Genomic DNA, 22,162 nt, shown 5'->3' on the forward strand with positions numbered 1-22,162 from the left:
AGAAAAAGTTAAAGGCATATTTTAAATAATTTTTCCTGATTTCTTAAATATTAGTGGAATAATAAATATTACAGTTGGAAAGGTTCACCTGGCTTTGGAAGAGATGGCTTTGGCAGCCCTGTCCCCAGCAAACCCACATCTTTGTTGTTATTGGACAACAGAGACTCATTCCACTGGGCTGGGTCCTAGGCATACTGGGTGCTGGGCTGTTGCTGAGCTCCATGACATTTGATGGGAAAGGCAGAGAGATAGTTCTTGATGGTTTTGAAGCCTAGCTTCAGCTATGACATGAGAAGATAATTTCCTCTTTTACTTTACGTTCATATAATAGGATGTGTTATTTTTCACAGAATCAATGATCTTTTTAGGCTGTGACTTACAAATGAATTCTATATTAATAAGATTATGTTAATATTTATTTATAAAAGAGTCAAAACACTTAACATCTAATTTCATGTCAGTTAAAAATCTGTCTATTTTTGTCTAACCTGTGTCTGACTGTTATGTGAAGGCTAAAAGGATCATTCACTATTTGTACTGTCTGGTGACACTGTCCTCTGAGGTGTTCAAGGTCCAGTTCCTGGAGGTCAAACAGAATGAAGGGACTAAAAGGATGACTAGCACTTGTATTTTTTTCTTGCAAAGATAAAAGAGATCCAGGAGATGACAGAACTCCTCTAAAGGGCTCCTAACATTCTGATTTCACCAGAGAGGCAGTAGAGATGCTGGAAGCTGAATTTACTAGTGCACACCCTGAAAAAGCGTCTCTGGAGGGAGAAATGTTTCCTAACCTCTAAGGCAGGCAACAGTCGGCAAAATAATGACTCAATCTAGTAAATGGCATGACAGGTAGAGGAAAAATTAAAGAAACCAATAGAGGTTCCTAACAGTAACCCCTTTTGGAAACTTGACTGACATTAAAAAAAAAAAAAAAAAAAAGAAAAGAAAATGGCGGTTTGGGTCCTGTCTTAGTTACTTTTCTATTGCTGTGATAAAACATCATGACCAAAGCAATTTATGCAAGAGAACATTTACTTTGGGGCTCACGTGTTTAGAAGGTAGGGCCCTGACCAGCATGGTGGGGCACGCCAGCAGGCAGGAAGGTAGTCACGGTGCTGCAGCTGCAGCTGCAGCTCAGGGCTCGCATCTACAAGCATCGCGTAGAGAGAAGAGCCTGGGGGTGCTGTGGGCTTCGAAACCTCAAAGAACACTCTCAGTGACACACAGTCTACAACAAAGCCACACACCCTATTCTTCCCCAAACAGTTCCAATCACCGGGGACCAGATATTCAAATTTTTGAGCCTCTGGAGGCCATGCTCGTTCAGAACATACATGTCCACATACACAATCTCTCTCCCTCTTATTTCTTTGAGAATCTCATACAATGTGTTTTGATCAAATTTGCCCCTCAACTCCACCAAAGTTTACTCCCCCATCCCCATCAACCCGATCTGTGTCCTCTTCTCCTTACACCCATCAAATTCAGTCTGTGCTACCAACACATGCTTCAGTGTATGTTGTTCCATTGGAGTGTTGTTGATCTACCAGCAGTTATACGTACCTGTGTGCATGCATGTGGGTATGTATATCTGAGTACAAATGACTGTGGAGGCTCCGGGGTGTGTGCTGACTGACGTGGCTGCTGAGAACTGAACTGTGTCCTCTAGGGAATGGTAAGTGTTCCTAATTGCTGAGCCATCTCTCCATTTTCCTAGGGGCTACACTCTTAAAGAAAAATGGCTTTCCCAACCCCAGTAGCATCAACTGCTAATAGCTTCTCAGCTGGCTAGGAGTGGGAATTCATGCCCACGTCTTTTCTCCATGTTGGGATTTGGTCTGGCTTGAGCACAAGTCTTGTGCTTGCTGCACATAACTGCTGTGAGCTTATGGGTATAGCTTCCCTGCTGTGTCCAGATGGTACTGTTTCCTTATGGCCATCTACTGCCTCTGGCTCTTACGCCCCTTTTACCCTCACTTCTGCATTGATCCTTGAGTCTTAGGAAGAAGGGGTGTATTTTAGGGCTAAGCATTTTGTAGTCTCTTACTACAGACCGTCTACACCTAGACCAGGTGTGGGTCTCTGTGGGAATCACCACCTAGAGCTGTCCCTACCACTTAGCTGGGCACCATGGGAGATCTGGCCTTGAAGGCCTGAGAGCAGGAGAGCTGGCCCTGCCCTGCACTGCTGCAGCACTTGAGAGTAGCCTCCCCCCCCCCCCCACTGGGGTCATGCAGGAGAGCTGGCCCTGGTGGCATGAACAAGGGAGAGTTGTCAGGCTGACCAGCTCAGATCTAGATCCAGGGCCTTGTGTTGGCCCACCCCAGTATTCACCTATGAACAGCTGGTGCTTCTGATAGGGCCAGTCCTCCAGTGCCTCCAAACCAAAGCTGCAGCATCTCATGACACAGGGCAACAACAGGATAACTGATAGTGTAGCAGAAGCCAGAGGCCTCAAACCAGGCCAATGACTCACTGAAATGAGCATTTGCACGAAAAGCTGTTTAGGAAAAAGGGTAAACTGTGAGACACTGTGACACACTGTGACACACTGAAGCTTCCACAGCAGAATTTGTTTGTTTGTTTACTTTCTTTTGAGGAGAGGTTGCAAGGCAGAGAGTGGATGTGGAGGGATGGGGAGATCAGTGTGATTGGGGTGCATGATGTGAAATTCATAAAGAATCAATAAGTTCAAAAAGATAAAGAGCTATGGATGAGGCATGAACAAGGATCACCACAGCCAGATGTGAGCAGGGCCTTTGTGGATACAGGGCAGGTGCCTGGGCTCTGTGTGGCCACAGCTTTCCATCATAGGTTAGACCATTCTTTGCAATTCTCTAGTTAAACCATTTCCTAGTCAGAGGTCAGGAGATGCCCAATGTGGAAAGAACTTGCTCTGCAAGCACGAACATCTGAGTTTGGGTCCCTACCACCACTTACGAGTTGTGCACAGAGGGCTGTGTATGGGACAGGGGAGAGGTGGATTACCCTGGGTCCTCATTAGCCAGCCTGTCCAACCCAAACCAGCAAGCCCTAGAGAAAGACGAGATAAAAACCCTGTCTTAAAAAACTAGAGAGAGTAATAGAGGATTGACATTGACCTGGGGCTTCTATGCATGTGCTCACACACACACACACACACACACACACACACACACACACCCTCATAACCATGAAAATTGCCACTGTTCAACACTTGGAGGAGGGAAAATATGTCACAGACTCAGTGTAACAGGAAGATGTGGCACATCTGCTCTCAGGAGCTTGTTGGGAAACCCTAGTGCCCAGTTAAGCTGGAAACTTCCCTTGAGCAGAGACTCGGGGAACAGTTGAAGAAGAAGCTGCATTCTGGTGAGAACAGAGCATCTCATGCGGTACCTGCTGAGCAAAAGCTCAGAGGTGCTCTGGGTGATTTGATGCCACCAACTTAATAAAGCCCTGAAACCCAGGGAATCTCTTTCTTCCCTGCTGGGAGATGAAGCTCATTAGCTATTTGAAGGCTTAGATTTTTTTCACCGAACCTATGTTATTTAGGGTTCTTAAATGTTTCTACCTCCCTTCTACCCACTGACCAGGGGTGAAAGATTATTAAGTAAAGGGGGTTGTAGACCTTTATAGAAGTAGTTGCTTGGGATGAGTCCAGTCTTTGTTGTTGAGATACCAGCAGTCCAGTCCAAAGGTCAACACCAAGCAGTAACAGGGATCAGCATGAGTCAGAAGATAGGGACAAGTCTGCAAAAGCTGCAAGACTCAGGTGGATTGCCCTGAGAAGTTCTCTGGAATGTTTTCTCTGTGGTCAAGTGTGGAAGCACGAAAACCAGCACAGCAATGTCAACACAAAAGGCAATGTCTCACTGTCCATGGGCTTCTATACATCTCCTCTCCTCAGAGTCCAGCCACAGATGTTCTTAGCTGACCAATGTCATACCTCTCGCACGAGACAGCAAAACATCATGCGCCCTCTCACAAGACAGCTTCTAGCAAAACATCACATGACTCAACTGAGTCTTCAAAGAAACCAGAAGCTTCCACTTGAGCTATTAAAGTTACTAACAAATTTCTATTTCAAAAATAACTAAATCAATAAATCACTTTTTTTATGAAGAAATCATGAATATTAATTTACTCGTGGAGTTATTTTATCTTGTTGGTTTTTAGTTTGGATTTTGCTATCAGACAAAGAATGCCTCATCTTGAAACAGATAATGTGATGAATGCTAATCTCTCAAGGATATACAAACGCAGTTGTGAAGGACGGGTGTTCGAAGTCCATAAAGGGTACCCAGAAACATAAAAATTACCTCTGTAGGTCCTGATATCAGTCTCTCATTACTCATTTTCTGGTTTGCTTGGTTAAAACGCTTAGCTGTTTTTCACATCACTGCACATGAATAAAATGAGAACCTTGGTACAGTGCCCTGAAATAGACAAAAAAGGGAATTCGGCTTAGAGGATTCCAGAGGTGGTGGCATCCTGAGGGCTGTGGGATGAACATCCCTCTTCTCCACAGCTCACAAGCGGCCCAGCTGTGTGGTTTGACACACTAGCTGAGACTGTGGATTTAAAAATAAATGTGTCGTGTGTTTTCCCATTACTGTTTTTTTTGTTTGTTTGTTTGTTTTGTTTTCTTCAAATGAATATTTTAAAAGCTCTTTTCTTAAATTCTGACTTTGGGCTTACACTTGACATGATTCCTAAAAGTTAATGGGGGCTGTTTTCACTTTTTTTTTTTCTAAAACAAAAACATTTCAATTTATATCAGTTTATACACTAGGTAGACACGTTCTATTTAAAGAGAGTGCTGCTCTGTGGGACCTGTAAGGGCCTCCACAGAGGTGGCTATCACTTTCTGTTCACCCCTTGAATCTGAGATGAGCCTTCCTAAAGACCAGCACAGCATTCAGGTCCTTGCTTCCGGGCCCTTTGATGCTGAGCACGGCCTTCTCACTGGTGACCTTTGCTTCTCAAAGGCTGAACCTGGTTTCTCTCCCAGGGCCTGTGAGTTACATTTAAAGGTAGCACTTCGTTTCTTGTTTTAAGTCTATTCTTCCCTAATTACATTAAGTGCTTATACTGTAATATCCTAGTGAAAAAATATGTAGGAAAAGCCCCAAACTGTAAGAAAAAGAAAGAGGGAAAGGAAGAAAAACTTGGTAAAACATTAAGTTGACTTACGGCATATAGAGAGGGTGTGCTTTCCATTTGACATCAGTGAGACAGGTGTTTTGTTTTGTTTTGTTTTGTTGCCCATTTTTGCTAAACTATTCTCCAAGAGGACAAGTCTCACGGCTCTAAGCTGGAGTTAGTTGTTTTTTAAAGCCATGCTCTACTGAGGTTTCTTCTGAACTGAGCTCTCCCGTTTTGTTTTTACAGTGGCTTCCCTTTTTTCCTTCCTGCTGCTTTTCCACATTTCAAACCACTTCTGTGTCTAGAGCAGTCTCTCCGTGGGGCTCAGGCAAGGGTCAGTAGTGTCAGCTGCTACCAATGTGAACCAATTACTCTCCCCACAGTCTTTCCTGAAAATGTCCTCACCCGTAACAGCAGAGGCCACTTCCTCAATGCAGGGGTTTATGATGCCATCTGGAAGCCGATAGACCGAAGTTTCTGCCTGCCTTATCCAGATTTCTAGCATTTCCTGCGGAGGTCCCGCCACTGTCCGCTCTTAGTCATCCACCTGACTCATTGTACTGAGCTTTAAGTAAACAGATGACTCTAAGATAGAACTGGTTCATCTCTAGGTTAAAACCCGGGAGTAAAGGAAAGCAACTTTCTTTCACTGACGATGAAGCCTCAAAAGTCATTTTTCTCAGTTGATAATTCGGCCTGGAGCTAGGCTTCAGGAATTATCTCTTACCAGCATCTATCTTAACCAATTCACAAAATTTTCTTCTATTGATGAAAAAAGGATGCAAAAAACAGGACCACTGCATGTTTCAGCTTTCAGAAGCAGTTTGTAGGCACTTTGGATCACGATTTCAATTTAGTTGGAGCTCAAAATGGTTGTGATGTCCATCCATCTGCCCTCCTCATGACCGACGCGCATTGCTTTGTTGGCCAGGGTGCGGTACCTTTCCTCCTAAGCAGGGCTGGTTCTGCTCAGTGCCCTTGGGTAAGACAAGTACAGGGCGTAGTTGCCGTTTATTTATTGTGGGTGGGTAGGGGTACAAACGCCACAGTGAGGGTGAGCAAATCAGAGGGCAGCTTGTAGAGTCCATTCCCTCCCGGCACCGTGTGGCCTGGGGGTTCAACCCAGCCCCTTAGCTTTATCTCACAGGCCAATTATTTTAACAATTAAAGTCCTCTCCATCCATCTCATCCATCTCTCCCTAACCTGAGATTTTCTTCCTTTCTCAGCTTCTGCAATTGAGTTGTCTACCCCGGAGTCCAGAAATAGGTCAAAGATTTTATGCATAGTTCTGTGCCTATGAAGATATTCATTATTCTAAGAGAATGTGGTCTTAGTAGTCATTAGATTCCTAAACTACCTTATTCTTAGGACTGACAGGAAATGTTCAATGCTAATGTAGGGCTAATAGCTTATAAATTATACCCAGCACGGGAATTAACTGTGGTGTTAATGTTTTTATATTTATATGCACGATTTCGCCTGCTGTGCCCCCTGAGATGCTTCTGCTCACAGGTTTCCGTGGCTCTCAATGATTTATTCAGCATGAACTATAAGACATCACGCCATCAGGGCGAATCCTCATGCACAGTCACAGAGTACAGACTGTTGGAGTGAGATTCACGGCCCCTCAGCTTCCAGGTCTCTTCAAATACTGTGAAATATGCTAAAGATGAAACAATCTCATCATGAATACTACTAGTCTTAGCTGTGGATATGGCTCAGTGGCATAGTGCTCATATTCTTTGCATAAAGCTAGTTTGATCTCCAGCAGGGCAGAAACAAGACAAAAATGAAGCAAACAGATAGAAAATAAAATAATATAAAAAAATAAAATAAAAACAACAACAACAAAAAAACCCTCTCCAAACCCTGTTTGTTTTTTAAAATATCTTCTGCCCCAGTGACCTAATGGACAGTTCATGATGATATAACAGAAATAATCCAAAAGACATGAGTAACCTCTCTCAAAATACAAAATTGTTTTAAAGTCTGAATTGAAACAACCCCAAATATAAAGCAGACAACATTTTATACAGTGAGTCATGATCTCAGCTTTAATAGCCACATTCAATTTGGATAATAGGTTGCTTTAATTTTAGAAAACCTACAAAAGCAGATAGTGTGTGTGTGTATGTGTGTGGGGGGTCCCCACAAATACATGGCCCCTAGAATAAAGAGCTGAAGGGGGCAGGAAAGGAATCCAGTTCAACACGCTTAAGTTAGCTCTTGTTGGCTCAAGCTTCTACAGCCAGGCAGTTTACTTTAGACACATTTAAATACAGTGCAAGTTTGGAAAAAAATTTCTCGGTGACAATGATTTCAATCCCATGCTCACAATGAAGGTTAAGGTGTGACTCACTGAAACTCTTTTGCAAAGCACATGTGACCTCTTCCATAAAGTTGGCTTCTGCAGCTTAAGGGCCTAGGTAGGGAACGATCTGGTGTTGTCTTGGTCTTACAGATAGCAGAGGTCACAAAGCTATAAAGGACACGTGACACCTTCCCTAAGTATGTCTCTATTGACTGAGAAGCCATGTTCTCAAGATAAAGGTGTAGGAAGGAAGGGTCTGAGATAAACGTGATAGCCTGGGCATTTCCAGTGTGGCCTGGCCCTACAGTTAGCACAGGTTACCTATTAACTGCATCCACGCCCAGCCTTCTGGGGAGGGGGGGAACAGCTGTACACATCTTTTTCACTAAATAAGCCTGAATGTTCCACATTTCTACTTTCCCTATCACTATCTGTGAGTACCTCATGCCTTCTACAAAACAGAAGTGTATAAATTACTGAAAATGTAAGATTGCTGTTCAAAAGGTATGAAAAGTTGGACTGGCATGTAGCTCAGTGGTAGAGCATATGTCTAGCATACAGTATCAACTCCCAGAATGAACACAATAAATGTTAACGATGACGTTCGCTGCTAAAGAACAAAACTAGTATCAGTGGCTCGGCAACTGCCATGATTCTGTTCATAAGAAAGCTGTGTGCTGCGTTACTGCTCTTTGTAAGAAAGCCATGTGCATGTCATTGTTTGTAAGAGAGCCACGTGCATGTTACAGTCTGTAAGAGAGCCACGCTACGCACTAGTACAAAGAGCCTTGCAGGTGCTGTGGTCAGCCACCGTTGTAGGGCGCCACGTGCTTTCCACGTGGTCAGTGATTCCAGTTTACACGGCACTGGAAGACCTGTCGTTCTCTGAGGACCATCTCCTTGGTAATATCCTGATGCCCACAGTGCTCTTCTGTGGACCTTCATGCTTATAGTTCCAGTTTGCTCTCCCTAGTTTAAGCCTCCAGCCATCACCTTTGTTGAGCCATGCTATAGTGGGTTGTACTTCAGTTAGCATTCAAGCCCCCAGTCAGCGGTAGAAACTGGAAACTACATCACAAGGTGATGGGGACAGAGGAGCATGTGTGAAGTAATCGATGAGAGTCCAAGGGGAACAATAAATATGAGAAAAAGAAATGATTTGGGAAAGAAGATTTGTCCCTTAGTATAAGTTTTACAATTTCTTTTTGTGTACACATAATATATGTTCTGTGACAATGTCGTCATCCAAAATGATATCAAAAAACTCCTGGACTCTACTGTTGTAAAGAATAAAGGATGAAAACACTTACAATGATGTTCTCTGATAAAGTTATGTATATTTCCTAGCTCTCTCTCTCTCTCTCTCTCTGTATGTATGTGTATTTCTACTTCCTGAAGTGGAGATAAAAAAGATAGCAACGCTAAAAGGAATGATGAGGGAGAAAGTGTGAGTAGTCAGCAGAAAGTATGAGTTAGCAGGTAGGAGTGGCTGCTGACTAGAAGAAAGCAGGGGTGTGGGATTTACTAGGCTATACTGATCAAGATGAAATACAGTAGATGACAGATGGAAACTGAGAGGTTAACGAAGTGTTGGAGGAGAGTGGGGAAGAGAATGGTGGATGTGTCCGCTTCAAAACCAGAATGAATCAGGTGCAGTGGCATGTTTGAAATTGAAGTACTAGGAGTCAAAGTCACAAAAGTCAAGGGCAAGCCTTGGCCACATATCAAGACAATCCCAACACAGTGACAAAAATAGAAACAAAAGCCACCCAGGCAACCAAAACCCCTCACTAAGAAGAGGAAATAAATTCTTGTTTTTTTGTTTGCTGTGGTTCAAAGTATCTTCTGAAGACTCAAGACAATGTACCAACTATAAGCCACTATAAAATAAAATTTAAAAATCAAATTACATATTTCCAATATCTAGTGGCATAGAAAAATATGTTGTCATTTCAAAAATAAAGAACGAAAGAATATCAAAGAAATATTGAAACCCAGAAAGGAAAAATGCCAACCATTGTTTTCCCATATTTAGCATCTGAGGCCCATGTTTAGAATAATTTGAGCTCCAATGGCCTTCAGCTTCCCTATCTCTCCACTTCTGCTGCATCCAGCACCTGTAAGCTCTCTCTTGGACTGGTTCCCCTCTGTGCCTATAGCTTTCTGCAGTATCCCGTAATCCTGGCATCTACACCACCCTTGGTTCTCCATCAGAACTTGGTCTTTACCAGCGTTTCACACAGTAGTCTCTCAGAAGCTCATTGTGGGGGTATATAACCTTTCCAGGAATGGCTTGGCCTCAATAGGTTTCTAGATTCTTGGTGCAAGACTCCCTGGTTCCCTCACTCTTACATTTTTCATGCAAACTAATTTCTGCCAGCTTAAAAAGGATCCTGACTCCCTACCTCTGACCCATGGTTGCAGCAGTCTCTCTGTACATTTAAGACTGAGCCTATGCATAAATAAGAACAAGAACATGAACAAGGACAAGAACAGAAACAACAGTTACCCAGGGAATTGGTTTTCAGCATAGAGTCCCTTCAGTTCTCCTGGCAATCTAAGCTCAAGGTTGCTCCTTCCAAATTAACTTTCACTTTCATAGATTGGATCCTTTGACCAATTGTGTCTTGCCCTCTGAGGGAGGGGGCAGCTTCTAATTGTCTCAAGGTAGAGCAAAAGGGTTCTTTTTAATGGTGCTAATCTTTTAGCAAGTAGATGCTTTGTCTACAACAACCTTGTCTGTAATTCCAAACTTCTTATACTCTTTTTTTTTTTTTACCCTAACTACATGTTTTCATGTCTTTCTGTTCTTGTTGCTTTCTCTCATTGCAGACCTTGATAAAAAAGCAACAAGCAGTAACCATGACATGGCCTGCGTGCTAACCTGTCCTGAAATTTCTTCTCCCAAGCAGTCAATTCCTTTTGAATTCAGCTTCTGTCAAGTTTTTATGTCAGAGGCAGAATACAGGCAGACCTTTTACCAGAATCTCACATGAATAATTTCTAGCGAGTTACTCACTAGAGTGCTTCAGAAGCTGCACGAGGTGCACCCGCTGCCTGGATTTCTCTTAGCATTCTGCTTCCAAACTCACATCAGAGTTACCTAGTAACCACTGCTTAGGGCATTCCAGGGCTTTTCTAATCCATACATCCCAAAGTCTTCTGTATTTCTCACACAAACCAACTCCAAAGACCTATGAGTGACATAACTAAGTTCATCGCAGCAATCTTAGCATCAGTTTTCTGCATTACTTGCTTTGTTGTGTTGCTGTCACAAAATACTTGATGAAACAGCTTAGAGAGGGAAGGCTGTACTCTGGCCCACAGTTTGAGAGTACGGTCCACCATGGTTGAGAGGGTGTGTGGTGTGAGCATGAAGCAGCTGGGTACGTAGTGTCTGCAGTCAGGGAGAGGCACGTGGCTTTCTTCTTAGTTCAACAAATCATTGTTTTTCTTATGCTTGTGACTTTAGTATGTAAAAATGTTGTGCTCCTCAGTTCATGCATACTGTTCTAGATAGCGTGTTCATAAATTTTGTTGAATATGTTTATATAAAGTTCTAATTATTTCTGCATGTTTCTTTTTATAATTCTTTTACAAGTGTGTGCATGTGCGTGTTGCACATGTGACAGTTAAAGGGTTAAAGGCAATCTTGTAGCTCCCTCCTGTAGCACTAGAGCTCCTCTGCACTGGTTCCTGGCTTTATGAAGCAACCGTATTAAATCTGTGACTCTTTTCTTCTGAAGGAATGAAGTACAATTAGTGGGATTCTCTTCTTGAATAAAGTGTGACAGAACTACAGATATAGCTATTTATATAATCTGCTCATCTCTCTGTCTCTATTTCTTTCTCTCCATGTATGTATATATATATGTATGTATTTATGTTGTGATAATCTAATTTATTAACAAATTTTAATAATACTTGCATCTTGGGAGTCTATCTTCCTCAGGCTTACTTATCTGAAAGTGCTGGGGGAAATCCGGCAACATTATCCACCAAACATGGTATTCATTGGCTACACACAATTTTGCACATTTGTGAATACATGGAAGGGACAGAATGAAAAGGTAAAGCAGAAACTCAGTGTCTGAGCTTGGGGAGAAGAATGGAAAAGAAAGAGTGAAGTACCTTTTTAGGTATGATTTTAACATGACCAAATGAGAGTAGGAAAAGAGCCTCAGGGTCAGTTAAGATGAATGTGTAAGGCCAGTGAGCAATGAGAAATTAATGTGAAAGAAATGATTAGGGGATACTCTGTTTCAAGTTCAGTTTACTGGGCTTCCAGAAGACATGCGATTTATAGAAAGGACATGTGACTTCCTTTTATATAATCTAAATAATGTAACACTATCCCTTTTCCTTTCTTCAATAACTTCCTTTCAGTATGTATGATTTCCTGTATTTGAGGCCTCCCCACTGGCTTATAGAATTGGAATATAACTGTTGATCTTAGTTCGATGTCTCTGTGAGATGCATTCTGCTATCCACACGATATTTCTCATCTCTTGCTCCTTCAACTTTACATAGGCATAAAACACACCATAGTGGAATTGTCTGTTGAACGCCAGCACATTCATTTGCACCTAGGGAAGGAAAAAGATGGCGTGGACCATCAGCTTGTCTAGAACATACCGCATTTATGACGTAATAAACAAGCTAGAGATGGCTTTGCCTTATATAGTGCTTATTTCCTCTTCAGTAGCAATAGTGAGAGCAATTGTCAGAGCAGAGGCAACCTAACACAGCTAAAGGAAGTGTCACATGGGCAAATGTAGGAGGTGTCAACGTAAAAAGTAAGTTTATGGACTTCACAAGGTTGGCGTCACATCCCAGCACTACCGGCAGAAAGGTGTGTTTGCGGATATATGTTCAACTTTGTAGTATTATTTATCTGTCTTTCAGCTGGTGGGCTAGCCTCATTTAGAGAAGGCATTCCTTCTTGGCAACAAGTTCAGAAAAGGTAAAGAGGTATTTAAGGCCTTGTACCCTGCGAGCGCTGGGACAGTGTTCTGCCCAGACTGGCACTGTGAGCTTTTTATGGGTGCTCTGAGGTTACAGTCCAGGCAACGGCGTTGCTTTGCTCTACAGAACCAAGGAAGCAAAAGAAAATTAAACGTGGGGCGGTCCTTTCACCTGGCTCTGTTTTTGACTTTAGGATGGAAGGAGAGCAGGAGAGGCGCGCAGGCTACCACACGGCTCTGCAAACTTTAAGCGACCTCGTCAGAAGTGCAAGCTGCCCCTGTAGACACTTGTTTTTCTTGCAAAAAGCAGCTTCATTGACTGCCCTTTTGTGGTGCACTTTTTAAGGATCCCTAACATGTTGGAATGTGCTTTGTTTCCACTTCTTTCTATGGAAGCAGGCTGTTGAGAAAAGCCTAACGTCTAGGAACAAAAAAAGTTCCCAAGCTGCAAGCTGTGACATCCCGACTCTGATGTCCGGATCTTTATTGATTTTAATCATGTAGTCACAGGTGGGCCAATGGTTTCAGCCAGCAGAATAGACCTGAAACATTCTCTAGATTTGTAGAAACAAACCTGAATAAGAAATTTAAAAAAAAAAAAATTCATTAAATCGTCCAGTAGCTCAAGGGTCTGAGAATGATTGATTAAGTAATCTGCATTTTTTAGGGAAAGAGAATAATCTAGGCTCTGGGTTTCCATATGAATACTTCCCATGTGGGTATAGGTTTCATTTTAACTTTGTGAAGACACTTCCTGCAGGTGACATGGACCAGAGAGTGAGAGGAACAAAAATTAGTATCTGTGAGGACACCCTGGCCTTCCGTTTCTAGTTACTACCTCGAGAAGCCACTTCTACAGCTCCCACTAGAGATACACTCTTCACAGGACAATCTGTGTGAAGCTATATGTACTTCGGGGCTCTTGCACTCTAAGGAAGTCACAATATGAGTGTTTACGGAAAAGCGTCGGTTGCCTTGATAAAATATGAGAAGAAATCCCAAGTGAGAAAACATTTAAAGCCCATGATAACAACAGTAAGAAGAGCACATAAACGATATTTTCACTTCTGCCATACCTCTCGCTCATAGAAAACATCCTCCAGTGTCTTCCCCCCACTGCCACCTACAGCCTCAAACAAAGGCTTGTAAACCTTAAAACAAACACAAAAGTTAAAATGTAAAGGGTTTTTCAGTTTTTACAAGTGCATATATTTTTTCAGCAATATAGATATTTGTGTGTGTGAATGTGTGTGTGTGTGAGAGAGAGAAAGTGTGTGTGTGTGTGTGTGTGTGTGTGTGTGTGTGAGTGTGTGTGTTTGTGTGTGTGAGTGTGTGTGTGTGTGTGTGTGTGTGTGTGTGTGTATGTGTGCTTTTGTAACTGAGGAAAAGTTGTAACTGAAGGCCTGAAAGTTTTTGGTCAGGACTTTGACTTCTTGACGCTTCCCCACCCCCTCAAAACATCCGAGTAACCGATCAGGTGGTTGAAATTCTGACTTTCTCGCTTGTGGGCTTATTTGGGGTTACATGCCCAGGGCAAACACTGTATTTCCTCAACGTACATTGTTATTTTCACACATCAACACAGTGGACTCTGAACTCTTCCAGTGTGCAGCATAAGTTTTCGAGTTCCTTGACAGGACACTGATACTCCTCATGAAATTTCACGTGCAGAAGAAGGGGAAACTGAGAAACTCCGGTTTCAATATTATGCTAAAGGGTTGCCCTCAGCCGCAGATGGTATATGAGGAGCGTGGCTCCTGGAAGGGTCTGACACGCACGAGCAAACAACAGTGTCATTCTTAGGCCGAGAGGGAACTTCAGGGTGCACACGTGACTTCCCACAAGTCTGAGGACAGAGTCCGAGTGCAAAGAGCCCTGGGTGCGGAGCTCGAGCCTGTCTCAGAGAGCTGAACGTGGGATGAGGAAAGCTACTGACCGGTTCTGTTCCTCTCCCAGCTTCTGCCATTACACAAAGGTGGGGAAAACCCGCACATACCCCATATTCTCTTGTAGTCCCTACAGATATTCTGTCCTGACTTGGTTTCCCCAGTGGGTACTTGAAAGGAGCCTTGGGGTCAGGCTCTTTTATGTAATTTTGACATGAACTCCCACTTCCAGGAGCTTTCCCTGGCCTCTTGGGGAATTTGCTTTAAAAGGTACTTCAAGAAGTGCTCAAATAACCACTCCTTGGAGATTTAAACAAGGGCTCTCTTGGCAGGACTCTTAAAAGACACCAGCTTGGACTGGAAATTGGAAGTGTTTCTCTGGGAGGCGTAATTACTGCAAGAGGCACCACTTGCCATATGGATGTAGCTTTGGATGAGGAGTCCAAGTGGATGTGTGTGAGTTTCTAAAGGGCCTATGCTGGAGGACTGCGAGGCGCACGGGGTGCTGTTGAAATCACTTACTCCGTAATTATCTGCTACTCTCTTCATCTGTTCAAAGTCTTCAGCTTGAGCTAACAAACGCAGCCCCTCAGGATAGAGCTTGCCGCAGGTGGGGAAGAGGGTCTCCCTGTCTTCTTTGCTCAACTCAGTGCCAAATGAGTTCAGAGTGATGATTAAAGCACGTCTGTCAGCTTCAAACTGAATGCAAGAGACATAAAGGCAGCAAATCTGTAATCTTTTACACCCCAAGCTACATGCAGAATTGCATTTCTGGAGTGATCTACTCTTCATGTCTAATTACAAAGTAGGCATGTGTTACTAATGTCTCTTTAGTCTCCTCTTGAAAGGGAGAAATTTGTTTGCTGGGGGAAGCTGTGCAGCCCTGTGACAGCCTATGGCTCTTGAAACCCACCAAAGCTCTGTTTCCCTGTGACCTTGCAATGAGTTACTCACAGATTGCTTTCACGTATGTCACCAGAATCATAAATGTATTTTCCACAAAGGTGGGAATATTGCCACTAGAGTGCAGCCATGAAGGGAAGAAGGCAATGTAAGCAAAAATGTCTGCTGGGTGTTTGAACGAGAGAGCAGCACCTCTACAGGTGTCTAACCCTTCTAGTTGTTCCCGTCACCATTCCTGGTCTTCCTGTTATTGTCTGTGACGGTGAGCATCCAATCTAAGGCCTCAAGCTTGACACAGGCTCTACCACCGAGCCACATCCCCAGCCCTATTCACTTTATACAATTAAACTTTATACTATCTGCCATCTGAATTTTTATGGCTTGGATTTTTTTAATGACCTGCCATCTCTGATTCTGTAGCTAAGAATCATGTGGCTTGGGGTGATTTATCTTCCTTGCAAGGCCTGATTCCTTATGACCCTTAAGTAGGTCAATGTGTGCTCACAACCTGTGCTGAACGCGGAATAGGAGGCCACTGTGGTCCTATTGCACCAGTCCCGTTTCCTGTAACCGTGCTGTCTTTCTAGAGATTTCTTTCCTATTCCTTTGTTACCTGTGCTTCTGCTGTTGTTCAGTTTTCCCTATATCCACATTAATTATTACATCTTCCTCTCTTCTTTTTATACCTATATATGTATATATATTTATATATACTTATATAAATATAAGTATATATACATATATTTACCTTTTGACCCACTGAATCCATTTTGGGGTCCCATACACAAATGGTTGTGGGGTCATCCACCCGGGCATGGGGAATCTACCAATGGCCACACCACATGCCCACAGAAAAATAAGTCTTCTCCAGCAGCCACATCAAACCGCCAATAGTTCATCAGCTAGGGGTTGGGCCTCAGGTCCTCTTCCTTACTCCATCCTAAGATGTGAGACTGAGATGCTCTTCTGTTGGTCTTGAACCACACTGCTCTGAGTTCATGTGTGCCACAGCTATGTAATGTCCAGTGGAAATAATTTCTCAGGCTCCTCCCACCTACTGGCTCTTGAAGTCTTTCCTCCTGGGCCCCTCTGCACTCCCTCAAGGCTGCTCTTCCTCTTCTTTTGGTAACTGGTCTTTAGGCTCAGGAACTCTTCCCCAGTTCCTTGAAGTACTTTATACTTACTATGTTATTTTGAAATCTGCCCATGAAGTTTTCTACTTCCTACTCTTAACTATTGAAAGAATCATGTCTTTTTAAATTTTATTTCTTGCTCTTGTTACATAGGAGTGTACTAACTACCTACTGAATCTAACAGGACAGTCTGTTTGATTTCCTCACTTTTGAATTTTCTAAAATGATGCTACTTGAAGTCATGGCTCAGTAGCTTTGACATCAATGGGAATGTTACTAAAAATTCAGAATCTCAAGGCACAGTCTAAATAAAGTTAAATCAACTGACCCACACTCTGCCTTCTAACAGGATTCCACAGCTGTTCACAGGCACAAGAAAGCTCTGTGCTGTCCTCTGTTACTCTCCACACTTATTTGCTAGTGACAAAGCCAGGCTTGCAACGGCTCTAATGGAGCAGTTTTGTTAGAACAGGTGTTTCTTATCATCAGGAGAGTCAGAATTCCCACTGGTCCTTTTGATTACTCTCATGGAAATTATGGGTAGGTCAGAAGCAAGGTAGCCTTATTCGGAAGCAAAAGCAGTTACATTCTGGCTTTTGCATATAACCAGTCTTATAAATCATGTTAGAACTTCCGGGGAGGAGAGAAGAAATGCAAGTGGGATTGTTCATGGCAATAAGAATCCTTGAAATAAACAACATGCAAGGAGTTATCCCAGATTTTCTTTCTAGTTGTAAGATGTTAGAATTTTAGGAAGGGAAATATGACAGGGCAGGCAGCATTGCAAGCATCAAAATAACAGAGGCTGTGCCAGAGGAGGCTGCGGCAGGAGGGAGCACGCAGGATTTGGAGGATGGTCACAGCTTCAACTTAGGGAAGCCACTGGAAAACTGGATACACAGGTATAGGGCGAGAAATCAGGAAGCACTTCCAGTGCCAAGTTAAGAAGAGAAGACTGACTGAACATAATGGATTATTCAAATAATCTGTTCATTTCCTATGCCTTGACTTTGTTATTAGTTTTTTTTTTTTCTCCTTAACTTGTAAGCACTCATTCCGTACCTCTGTGTGATGAAATACTCCTGCACTGAGGGGGAAGCAGTGTTTCCATTAAGAGCTTTCTTTTTTTCATAACAAGTACTTCTATCTCCTGCCTACTTGGATACGTTTTTTTTTTTTTAATTCCTTCTATACTTTAACATTCTTTATGCCTTTAGTTTGAAAGCTCTTGGCATGGTTGTGAGGCTTCACAGCGAAAAAGAGTATAATTTAAAAAGTTTAAAAAAATTGTTCTTTGATTACCCCTAAGCACCGTCTGACACAGAAAGAGATGATAAGAGAATCTCCTTTTTCTCCTCCCTCTTTCTTCTTTCTCTTTCTTTATGTCCCCTTCTATCCCTCATTTTCTCCTCCTCCCTTGCAGGGTTGGGCATTAAACCTGGGGACTTGTGCATTCTAGACAGACACTCTCCCCCTTAGACATCTGCAAACCTTTAATGCTCTCTTCTACCACAGCAAGTCTTTTGACATCTCCCATCAATGGACATTCAAAAACATGTATGTGGAATATTATAAGTTGTGGTGCTCTGTGGCTGCAGAAATAAAAAGAGGCTGAGTATGTTATTACATATGACACCTACTAGTCCCATCTGAGCACATTTTTAGAGAAGTTGTAAGTGTTTGCCACGTGGAGCTGATGTTCCTATGTAAGTGTATAAAGACAGCTTTATGTGATTTGCATTCTTGAAGTAGGAAAGGAAACACAGAACCCTAGACGTATAGCAGATCAAATTCTTCCACTCATAACCAAAACTCTATTGAGAATTACAAAGTCAAAATTCTTACATAGTCTTATTCTTACAGGTTATACAATAGGATCTTGCCTATGAATTAGTATGTTTCTTATGTACAAAATAACTGTGGGTGGTGAAGTATAAGTATGTAAGAATTGAACTCAGGCTGTCCAGGCTCAAATCCTGACACGGCTCCTTACTAACAGTATGTTGTTAGGCAAGTTTCTAGCCTTCTGTGAGCCTCAGTGGCCTCTTCTGAAAAATAGGATCTTGTTTAATTTTGAAGTGCAAGTGAGTTCATTTATACAAAACACTTAAAATGGAATCTAGCACGTAGTAAATATTAGGTTTTGAATTTTCTCTCCTTTTCTTTTAAGTGCTTGTGGTGGTTTAAATAAAAATACCTCCCATAGGCTATTGAAGGCTTAGTCAGCAGGGAGTGGCGCTATGTGAAATAGATTAGAGGTGTGGTCCTGTGGAGGAAGTGTGTCACTAAGGCTGGGCTTCGAGGTTTTACAAGCCCAGCCCAGAGTCTGTCTCTCCTTTTGTCTTTCTGTCTCTCTCTGCCTACAGATCAGGTTTTCAGCTACTGCTCTCACATCTCTCACATGCTGCCATGATTCCTGCCAGACTAAACCTCTGAAACTACAAGCAAGCCCCCAATTTAAATGCTTTTTCTAAAACTTGCCTTGGTCCTGGTGTCTCTTCACAGCAGTAGAATACTGACCAAGACAGTGCTGAGGACTAAACTCAGGGCCTCACCCATTTTAGGTAAGAGTGCTACTATTTATTAATCTGTATCCTCAGGCCAGCATTGTGTGGTAAGAGTCACTGCATATTTTTTTTAAATAAGGTTATGAGTTTTATGAAAACTTTTATTTTATGTATTTCTGGGCATAAGATAGACATACCATTACTAAATCATTAGAAGTATGCCAACTGGAAAGTGCAGTTTGGAACTACGGATGAAACGGTGAGCTAGTTAAATCTGTGAGAAGAAAGAGAACCACTACCTAAGATTACCACGTTCTTCACTATGTAACTAGCATGTGCAAAAGAGACAAGCTCATCTGTGACCTGTGTCATAAATGTTATTTATTTGTTAAATTCCCACTTCATAATATATAAGAGCAAAACATAGTTTTAGACTTTTCCAGCCAGTGGTGAGATTTTATTTCAAGGACTGCTTGGCTTTACTTTAAACACTTCAACAAGGGATAACAAAGGTAACTTTAACTCTAAAGTTATAATGACTGGGTATTTTGAGAATTAATTTTTTCAAACAGTTTCAAATATTAAAATATATGCAAATGCTACCTGTATTTTTTTCTTTTTGAATGAAGGATAATGCTTGGTAAATTTTTCTTAAAATCAGAAGTTATTTATTTAGAAAATATGAATATTCCATAGATAAAACTTAGTTTCAGAGGGAAAAATAAGGATTTAGAAAACATGAAAGTTGTATTCTTTTCATTTTTTAAGAGGATTAGAAAGCCACTGAAATCTATGTGTCAAATATAATCTGAGATGAACACCAACCTTTCTTGATGGTCACCCCAATCTCTCATGCATTTAGAGGTCAACCTTCTGCCAAGAGGACCCCTGAGCATGGGTGGGGTCTCTGGTGATAGAGAGAAAATTTAAAAGGATATCACATCAACTCCAGGGAAGACACTGATGTGGTGCCCCACACATAATCGAATTCTGGCTGATTGTGCATTTTGAGTAACATCCTTCCCGCGGCAGCGTGGGATGGTAGAGGGCTGCTCAGCTAGCTGTTGCCTAAGGTTCTTATAAGGATGGTGCCACTATGAACAGAGGCACTCCAGTGCCAACAGACTCCAGTGCCAACCTGCAGGGCTCTCCTGCTGCTCAGTGTTCCCCTTTTGGAGGGAATTTGAGTGGATATTACAAGAATATTTATAATCTACCAGTTTTTAGTAATGCAAAATGTTTAATGAATTATAATTTTCTTTCTACATATCCATTAACACGAATCATAGCCATACATTCGCCGTCATTGTATTTTGTTGGTTTGTGCATTGCTAGAGATGGAACCCAAGGCTCCGTATGTGTTAGGTGAGGGTTCATCTGCTGAGCTGCATTTCTTGAGACAACAAATGACATTCCTTATTGAACTTCAGATCACTTCTAAGATAAAGAAATACAGCCCAATCAAAGCAAGGACAAGTATGTAACTCATTATTTGGCAAAGACAGAGCCAAAGGCTCCTTCTTACCTCAAGAATGGGACACATAATTTCTGCTGTGACATCACCGTGATCCTTACAGAATTTGTAGAATGCCTCAAGGTAAGACTTAGAAAGAAGAAAGATTTTAAAATGAAATGAGTAATTTTTTCTTTTGGAAACATCTAGGTCATCTTTTTATAGCTTACAAAATGCTTTAATGGAAACTGAATTGTTACTCTATATTCTGTAGTCAATTTAATAGAGATTGAATATGCCTGTGGCCCAGACTGTAAAAGAACTCCATAAAAGAACAGAATTTCACTTACCACAACATCTAATTACTCTACACGCATTTTTTGCACCTTTCTTGGATTGTTTTTTATAGTTAATCCCAGCTATTCTAACAAGAGCGCCACGTCCTTTTCTGGGCTCTGCAAATGATGCACTAGCTCGTGTGTTAAATCTCCTAAGACACACTGGCTTTGACTGTGGGAATACACTGGCAAAGCGGAGCCCAGGTTGTAAGGTTACACTTCCTGTGTTCGCATTCCAGCCCTATCGCTTAACGGATTCAGCACTAAGTGATTTCTGCCAAAAGAAGCCTCATCCCTCTGCATCACTGAGGTTTATATGAGGAACAGTACTTGCACAAATCTTATAGCTTTGCTACTAGAGTGAGTAAATTAAGGCCCAGGAAGTGCTTAGAGCACTGTGTTCTGTTAGTTATGTCTCAGGAATGCCTCCTTACAGCGTGTGTCTCTTCATAAAACCAACAAAAAAGCAGTGTATAGTAAAATACGACTGGGGGAACCATGTATTTGAGCTCAATACACTATTTACATACCACAGTAGTGTATGTTAATTTACTCATGACAGGGAATACTACCAGATTTTGCTTGGCCTGTAGTACAGTCTACTCTGCTGTTGGAGCCATCATCCAGACGGGCAGATCACACAGTGTTTCGTATGACCTAGTGTGTACCCACTGGTAATGCTGACACGGGTTTCAAATTGCATAGACAGGTTAATTATAAGAGTAAGTGTTCCGTAACAAGATCTACAGCAGAGATGGACACTCTAAAACAGTACTAAAACATACTCTGTATGCCGGTTACCTTTGATATGGGTTTTCCCACACATTTATCTGCCCATTTACCATCATCTGGCTAACACTCTTTGCATTCAAGGCATTGGACAAAGAGCGAAGGATAAAAAGAATGCGGTATGCTATTTATTCTTAAAAATCTCGCCGCAGAGGAGATGCTGACATGCATGCACACAACCAAAACCAAATTAAAGCTTTATTCCAAAGATGCATCACTTAGTGATTGCAGAAGTTGGCCAATAGGCAAAGCAGCTTTGCTAATAAAGAACTCCAATTCTGTTACATTGTACAATCTAGAAAGATACATTTGGGGAAAGCATTACCTTGTATAGTTTATTGCGCAGCAATTCAATATTCAGTTCATCCAGAGTATTTTCAGACATACAATCTTGAAAGAATGGAGCTGAGAGCAAAAGGATATAAATCACAAGCCATACTACAAACTTGCTGTTCATTAAGCATTTACTACGTGTGAACCTACACAGGCCTCTCTGTACCAAACCGTGGATACACGTTGGCTTATTTAATTTCACAGCATTTGGGAATAGTCACTTAAGTCTTGAAATTCCTTCCTTATATTTTATCACAACCTTATAGCAATACTTACCATCTGCAAACTTGTTTATACCAGGCACAGTGTTTTACTAAAACTATGTTTAAATTCATTTTCAAAACAGTTATAATACAATATGAAGTGAGGAAATTGGGGATAAGCCAAATTACCCAAGTCATTGTATTGGGACCCGGC

General features: G+C 41.9%; 1 protein-coding gene across 1 annotated transcript in view; it reads right to left on the minus strand.

The window, feature by feature from the left end:
- Nucleotides 1-11,863: 11,863 nt before the first annotated feature.
- Atp6v0d2 (ATPase H+ transporting V0 subunit d2) overlaps nucleotides 11,864-22,162 on the minus strand; it is a 39,290-nt gene continuing 28,991 nt past the window's right edge. The window contains exons 4-8 of the mRNA XM_055603409.1: nucleotides 21,738-21,817; nucleotides 20,358-20,435; nucleotides 14,812-14,988; nucleotides 13,480-13,554; nucleotides 11,864-12,025 (exon numbers count right to left, since the gene is read on the minus strand). Coding sequence (XP_055459384.1) covers nucleotides 11,864-12,025; nucleotides 13,480-13,554; nucleotides 14,812-14,988; nucleotides 20,358-20,435; nucleotides 21,738-21,817 — 572 coding nt within the window. The remainder of the gene's footprint in view (nucleotides 12,026-13,479; nucleotides 13,555-14,811; nucleotides 14,989-20,357; nucleotides 20,436-21,737; nucleotides 21,818-22,162) is intronic.

The sequence above is a fragment of the Psammomys obesus genome, unplaced genomic scaffold (genome assembly GCF_907164565.1).
Source record: "Psammomys obesus unplaced genomic scaffold, mPsaObe1.curated_primary_1811, whole genome shotgun sequence".
In the NCBI taxonomy this organism is placed as follows: domain Eukaryota; kingdom Metazoa; phylum Chordata; class Mammalia; order Rodentia; family Muridae; genus Psammomys; species Psammomys obesus.